General features: G+C 36.7%; 1 protein-coding gene and 1 pseudogene across 4 annotated transcripts; one reads left to right on the forward strand and one right to left on the reverse strand.

Annotated features, from left to right (window-relative positions):
- The first annotated feature begins 434 nt into the window (after positions 1–434).
- On the forward strand, positions 435–5,239 carry LOC147542227 (G-type lectin S-receptor-like serine/threonine-protein kinase At4g27290). 2 transcript variants are annotated; one of them, XM_086636538.1, is made up of 7 exons: positions 435–1,827; positions 2,880–3,008; positions 3,126–3,271; positions 3,359–3,569; positions 3,684–3,921; positions 4,035–4,185; positions 4,341–5,239. In XM_086636538.1, the coding sequence occupies exons 1-7, from the start codon at positions 555–557 to the stop codon at positions 4,635–4,637; spliced, it is 2,445 nt and encodes an 814-aa protein (XP_086492664.1). In that variant the 5' UTR covers positions 435–554; the 3' UTR covers positions 4,638–5,239. The 2 variants fall into 2 exon arrangements, with proteins under 2 accessions (XP_086492664.1, XP_086492665.1); XM_086636539.1 differs by having other exon boundaries at positions 449–1,827; positions 3,129–3,271.
- Positions 3,005–6,620, reverse strand: LOC147542228 (ylmG homolog protein 1-2, chloroplastic pseudogene; annotated as a pseudogene). Of its 2 annotated transcripts, none has more exons than XR_015223758.1 (3): positions 5,682–6,620; positions 3,351–3,460; positions 3,005–3,260 (listed from the first exon to the last, which is right to left on the reverse strand). The product of XR_015223758.1 is annotated as a ylmG homolog protein 1-2, chloroplastic pseudogene, transcript variant X1 (transcript). The 2 variants fall into 2 exon arrangements; XR_015223759.1 differs by having other exon boundaries at positions 3,351–3,495.
- Between the last annotated feature and the right edge of the window lie 547 nt (positions 6,621–7,167).

A 7,167-nucleotide genomic window follows, 5' to 3' on the forward strand; every position in this document is an offset into this window, starting at 1 on the left:
TGTTTTTCGGTGATGGTCGAAGGTCGGTGACCGGCCCGATCTCTGGCGTCTGCAAGAAAAAAGTGACAAAGGATTAGGAGGTAAAGAGTTTTAAAGAGAGGTAAAAAAGGAATAGGTAAGTCATCAGTTAAAGTTTACTAACGGAAATGTGAAGCTGGTCATCTTTGGGGAACCATTCTAGTGAATTTGTCATGTTTAGGGAGTCAAAATGAAATTAACCGAATTAAAGAGAAAAGGTCTTCATAGGTATGAGTTCAGATATATTTGAAGGTCCAAACGAATACTTTTTATTCTTATGTGACAATTACAATACTTTATTTATTCTTATTTCTTTTTTTTTTTTTTTTTTTTTGTTGACGTATTTATTCTTATTTCTGGTCACCATAGACTTGTTTTTCTTGTTTGAATGAGCTAAGATATTGTTTATTATATTTGAAGATTTGAACTTAGAAAGACTACTTAATTCCAATTCATTTATTTCTTATCTTCTATAAACAAATTATTAGAACATTTTGACTGTTAAGAAAGGAGAGGTTTTGATTAAGGAGTTCAAGATGACAAGTCTGCCATTACTTGTTACCTTATGTTCTTATTTCTTGTTTTCCTCAGAAATATCCGTTGCGGTCGACACCATAGGTAAGAGCCAATCTGTTACTGATAATCAAACCTTAGTTTCTTCGGGTCAAACCTTCGAACTAGGCTTCTTCAGTATCTTTAATACCAAGAACCGATTCTTAGGTATAACGTATAAAATATCGGGAACAATTATATGGGTAGCTAATCGAAATAACCCAGTCACAGATTCATCTGGAGTTTTTACTATATCAAAAGACGGAAATATTATCGTTCTTAATGGATCGAACTACGTTCTTTGGTCAACTAATATATCAAAAACAGTACAAAATCCAGTTGTTCAACTTTTAGAGTCTGGTAATCTAGTCCTTAAAGATGGAATTCTTAATGATTCAAGAAATTATCTATGGGAAAGCTTTGATTATCCTTCTGATACTTTATTGCCTGGAATGAAGCTAGGATGGGACCTAAAAACGGGTCTAAATCGGAATTTAAAGTCGTGGAAACACATAGATGATCCTTCGATCGGAGATTATTCTTATGGATTTGATCTTACTGAATTATTACCTGAACTAGTTATCCGAAATGGATTAATCAAAGAGTTTCGAACAGGGGTCTGGAATGGAACTCGATTTCGCACATTTCCAAGTTCTAAATCCAACCCATTTTTGGAAACCACTTTTATATCGAACACCGAAGTTTACTTTAGCTATGAGCATAACAAGACCAATTCGTCTATTACAAGACTTCAATTGGATCCTTGGGGTAAACTTAGATACTTCAAATGGGATAACCAAGCACTTAACTGGACTACTCTTTTGGAGATACCAAAAGATCAATGTGATAACTATAACAAATGTGGGACTAATGGACTTTGCAATATCAATAAATCCCAACCTTGTGATTGTTTAAAAGGTTTCGTACCAAAATCACAGCAGAAAGATGTGATCGATTGGAGAGTGGGTTGTAGTCGAAGAACGTTACTTGAATGTGAGAATGGTGATAAATTTGAATCCATTGAAAGGGTGAAATTGCCTGATATGATGAACTTTTCGATAAATAAGAGTATGGGTCTTAATGAATGTGGGATGGAGTGCTCTAGGAACTGTTCTTGTACAGCATATGCAAATTCAAATATTAGTGAAAATGGGAATGGTGGTTGTATTCTTTGGTTTGGTGAGCTTCTTGATATTAGACAACTTACTGACGAATCTTGGCAAGTTTTGTATATAAGGTTAGCAGCATCTGAGAAAGGTATGATTTACTTTCTTTTGTTTTGCTAGGCCAACAAGGTATGATTTACTTCTTGTGAAACTTCTGTTCAAAACTGTCTTCTTACTTTCAAAATTTCAGTCGCCTGTTTTAAACAAAATTTAAAAAAAAAACGGACAATATAGACAATCTTCACCGATAAAAACATCCATCGGCCGGAAGTTTTCATTCATCTGCCAAAATTTTGGGCTGTTAAATAAAATAAAGGAATCAATTTGGCTTAAAATCTGAATTAGGTTTTGAAGAATCACCATCAAAAAGTTGTTACATCTAAAATTGTTATATGAGTCTGGTGGTTCTTGGTAATTAGATTCATTAACGTTAACCTTCTCCATTAATGAAACTTATCCACTGTTGTAAGAAAAATGAACTCTGAAGTGGTGTTTTACGCCTTAGTGGTGGTTGTGATGAGTGGGTGTTGGTGGTTGTGATGGCGGGAGTGGTGATTGGTTATCAGTAGTGGGGTTTGGAGATGAAGATTATCCAAAACATAATGTAGGGAGAGAACGCCCCTACTTGTAAATACAAAATAGTTGTGCGTTATAACTAAAATATCTCTATAAATATAAAAAAGATGATCTCTAAATATACAACTCTGTAAATTGCTTCTTATAGCTATGTAAATACCAGCGGCCCTAGTATTCTCGCTAAAATCTCACACATAACAGACACAATTCAGTCAAGGAACTTAAGAAAAGGAAAAACAACAGCCATAATAATCTCATAAAAGTTATGTTGTTTACGAACTTGAATCTTGCTCGAGCAGTGGTACACCCACTCCAATAACCCGAAGGTGATCAATATTCGGTAGAGGTAGAAATCCATCATTTGTAAGGTACCAAAGGCAGTTTTTTTTTGTTGAAGGGAATACATTAACATAAAAGAGTCTATTACAATAAAGGCAGTTGATATATGACATATAATTGTCTATTGTACTCGTGCACTGTATCCGAAAAGAAGTTATGTTGTTTCGTGTAATGTTCGCGTCTAACTTAATATCCTATTAAATTGGTAGCCATGTAATTGGTGTACAGGACCAACCAATAACACCAGGAAGAGGAAAAGCAAGGTGGGAAGGATATTGGGCCTGTCAGTTGGCTCAACACTATTTCTCTTTTGTCTCGTCATCTGCTATATAATTTGGAGGAAGCGAACGAAAGGAGGTAAATCACGACAATATTCATAAAAAGTATGATAACAGATAGACTAAAAGGAATAATACTACACAAGTAGATCTCTTTCAAAATTCACCGGAACATGTATCATATTTATCTCTGCAGCAGCAGCAGCAGCAGGTATTAGTGAGGAGAGTCGGGAGGAAGACCTCGAATTACCATTATTTGACTTAACTACAGTAGAAACAGCTACAAACAACTTTTCTCAAGCAAATGAGATAGGAAAAGGTGGTTTTGGTCCTGTATACAAGGTAATCTATTATTCCTTCATACATGTACAAAAAACGAAATGAAGGAGAAATTTCATAATGCTTGCATTCTTTGTATAACCTTTTTAGGGTAAGCTAGCAGAGGGACAAGAAGTAGCAGTGAAGAGGCTCTCTAAAGATTCCGGACAAGGAGTTACCGAGTTCAAGAACGAAGTCATAATGATTGCCAAACTGCAACACCGAAATCTTGTTAAGCTTTTAGGTTGCTGCATTCATGGAGAAGAACGGATTTTAATCTATGAGTACATGCCGAATAAAAGCTTGGATTACTTCATTTTCGGTTTGTCCTTTTATACTTGTTGATACTATATTGATTCTCTACTTGAAACTTTCAGATCATCTAATGAATCTTAAATAAAAGAGAAATTATAGACATTCATAGAAACTTGTACAGATGAAAAAAAGAGCAAATTATTGGATTGGCAGAAGAGGTCAAGCATTATCGCGGGTATTGCAAGAGGACTTCTTTATCTTCATCAAGACTCGAGACTGAGAATCATTCACAGAGATCTTAAAGCTAGTAATATTCTCTTAGACTTCAACATGAACCCGAAAATTTCAGACTTTGGCTTGGCAAGAATTTTTAGAGGAGATCAAACTGAAGCAGAGACGAAGCGAGTAGTTGGGACATAGTAAGTACTCTCACACTCAGCCACTTCACCTCCTTCAAGACTTACGCTTAGGGTTGTAAACACTGACGCATCACTTAGTTAACTACTCGACTTATCCTCAACTTCATGTGCAGTGGTTACATGCCTCCTGAATATGCAATAGATGGAAACTTTTCTATGAAATCTGATGTCTTCAGCTTTGGTGTTTTACTGCTAGAGATAGTAAGTGGCAAGAGGAACAGAGGGTTTTTCCATGAAGACCACCATCATAACCTTATAGGACATGTAAGTACAAATTTCAATTCTAAAGCATTAATTATTCGAACTACAATCATAAGGAACCTATTTTCTGTAAGTTCAAACTTGATATGAAAAGGGCATGTTGTCTTGTCTAAATATATGGTCATTATGTTTCTAATAACAATGTGGAATTGATCTAGGCATGGATATTATGGATAGAAAACAAAGCTCTGGAAATAACAGACCCATGTTTGGAGGACTCGAGTTTCATATCTTCAGAAGTATTAAGATGTATTCAAGTGGGTTTGTTATGTGTCCAGCAAATGCCAGAAGACAGGCCAAGTATGCTATCTGTGGTTATCATGATGGGTACTGCAGATTCCATATTACCGGAACCTAAACAGCCAGGTTTTTTCATAGAAAGGAATTGGTTTGACACAAGTGCAGATGGGAGTTCAGAGAATCATGTAACCATTTCAGCACTGGAAGCTAGATAGAAGAGATTGCAACTGCTCTCTCTCTCTCCCTCCTCAAAACCGCATGTGTGTAGACTGTGAGATTCATCAGTAAATAATGTTAAAGCTATGACAGCCACCATCTGAACTTTCTAGTTTCTAGGACATGTACGTACAGGAATGAATTCTTGAACATTCCTGTTTTCTAAGAAAGTGCATTTATACCCTGGTTCCAGGTACGAAGATATCCGCTTATTTAGTCGTAGGTAATAGAGTAATTCTGAAAACCAACTGCGATGTTCTTCAAACACTTTTAGCAATCCTTGGTTGGGCATTTCCTGCATTCCATGCACTCCTTGATATGCTTCTCCAAAAACTCTCAGAGGTGCTTTTCCACGAAATTAGGGAAAACAAGGCTTTCTAACATGCTTACAGCATGGAGAAGGTGTAAATCTATTTCTTGAAACCTAAAACAGTAAAACTAATGGTTGAACCAATGGAAACACTATCCTCCCTTTGGGTTGACTAGGTTTTTAGTTATATTAAATGGTTGTCAAATGAAGTCTAGTCGACCCTATAAAAAGGCGCACTCTTGTTATTATTCATCTTTGAATCAATGAATTAAAACCCTTGGTTGTAATGTATTACTTTTCTTCTTCATCATTTATTATCGTTTCGTTTAATGCATTTAGTTCTTAATTTTAACTTTAATCATAGGTCTATTTATGTTTGTAACTACTAACCATTAGGGGGCCACATACCAACTGTAAGACCTTCTAATGGAGAAAGGGACGAGAATTAGGCCGAGGGCCCATTCGAACCCAACTTTTGAGTTTCCTCTTTAGGTTAGTTAGTAAGTTCGCGTAGTACAATTAACGCTTTCGCAAGGCTACATGCCCGTCCATCGTAGAACAATAAGAAACTACTAATTAGACATAGTGCTAAAATGATACTTAACTTTAAACAAAACCATAAAGCTTAAACCATTAAACAACCATCATTATGTATTCAAATATAGAATCCGACGAATATATTTTGCTCAAAACTACTATTACATTAATCATAAAAAAGAACTGTGAAACTTACTCATCCTCCATTAGCTAATTCAAAATCCATAATCGAGCTCGATAACTTGTCTTCTTTTACTTCAATAAGTTCCCCTGCTGTTATTAAGAATTGAACCAAGAGTACCCAAAACAGCAAATGCAAGAAGAGGACTAACATCAAGAGTATCGAAAATCGGAGGGATAATATTCCTGAATAGATTCAAATAAGGATCACACAAATCCCTAATTGCAGAAAGAGGTTGACGATCCCATGGGATGTTAGGGAACCAACTGAGTAAAACCCTAACCATCAAAACCCCACTGTAAATATCAAGCCATTTAGCCATTCCAGAAGCAACAACAGTTAATGGTGTATTCAGATACCCACTAGGACGATCACGAAGGGAAGCAAAGAACAAAGTTCCAACAGTAGGGTTCAAGCAAACCTCCTTTAGTTTGAAGGAAACTCCTTGTATTACATTTGCAAGTAATTTTGAAATAGAGATGGCAATTGCTAAGATAGTAGTGATTGAACGAGTTGAACCGGTCAGAAGATTGGAAGGAAGTGTATCAGAGGTCTTTGATGAATTGGTTGTTGGAACTGTAGGGGATGATGTTGATGAAGCAGAAACCCTAATTCTTCGAATTGGAAGGGCAATTGGAAGGGGAAGACGATTGTAGGGTAACTTGGGTTTGTGCAAAACGATTTTGGGATAAGTGATGTTAGAGATACAGCTTACTTGATTCAACCGGATACCTTTATGGTGTGAAGAAAATGGTTTCAGATTAGGGTTTTGGACAAGAAGGGTTTTGGAAGCCATTACTGAAGAAAAAGCCATCTTCCTTCTCGCTAACTCAGAGAAAGATTCTGGTGGGTGCAGTTTTCGTCTTATCACCAACTCGAGCACGTTCTGAACGGAAGCTGGATAAGAACCCGTACAGCCGCCCTCTTGTTACGTGCCAAAAATTTGACGCGCCCCCGTCGGAACTTTGGGGTTCACCCGGTGAGAGGAACTTAAAAATTTGGTGTTACAATTGTTATAGGATGGTGCAGACCTAGTGATTCCGTCTGCTTTGGCATACATGGGCCTCACGGTTTTAAAGACCTCGCTACGGAAGGGTGCTTATCCTCTTAAGAGGAACACCACACTCCGTCTCATCACCGATATGGGTTGTTTTCACAACCCACCCTCCCAAGACCACATGACAGTAGAGCGAATCGTGTTGATAACGTGTTATAAGATGGTGCAGACCACTTTCCTAGGCTGTTAGTGATATTGTCCGCTTTGACACACCTGGTCCTCACAGTTTTAAAAGGTCTCACCATGAAAGGGTGTTTATCCTCTTAAAAGGAACACCACACTTCTTCTGACTACCGACGTAGGATTGTCGCTACAACAATAATTACACTTTTTATCAGGTTTTCATAATCGAATTTCATATCCACCTTTTATTTATAAATATTTTTTACCAAGTTTTCTTAAATCTAACCATGTACTTTTCAAAATGACTTTCTTGCTTATTTA

This window comes from Eschscholzia californica, unplaced genomic scaffold (assembly GCF_041429995.1).
Source record: "Eschscholzia californica isolate CP2 unplaced genomic scaffold, dmEscCali1.0.p SCAF_4, whole genome shotgun sequence".
NCBI lineage: Eukaryota > Viridiplantae > Streptophyta > Magnoliopsida > Ranunculales > Papaveraceae > Eschscholzia > Eschscholzia californica.

Coding starts and splice junctions, on each gene's coding strand:
- LOC147542227 (XM_086636538.1), top strand. CDS start 555: ATGACAAGTCTGCCATTACTTGTTACCTTATGTTCTTATTTCTTGTTT. Junction 3,272..3,358: donor GTTTTGGTCCTGTATACAAG/GTAATCTATTAT, acceptor TAACCTTTTTAG/GGTAAGCTAGCAGAGGGACA. Junction 3,570..3,683: donor CTTGGATTACTTCATTTTCG/GTTTGTCCTTTT, acceptor AAACTTGTACAG/ATGAAAAAAAGAGCAAATTA.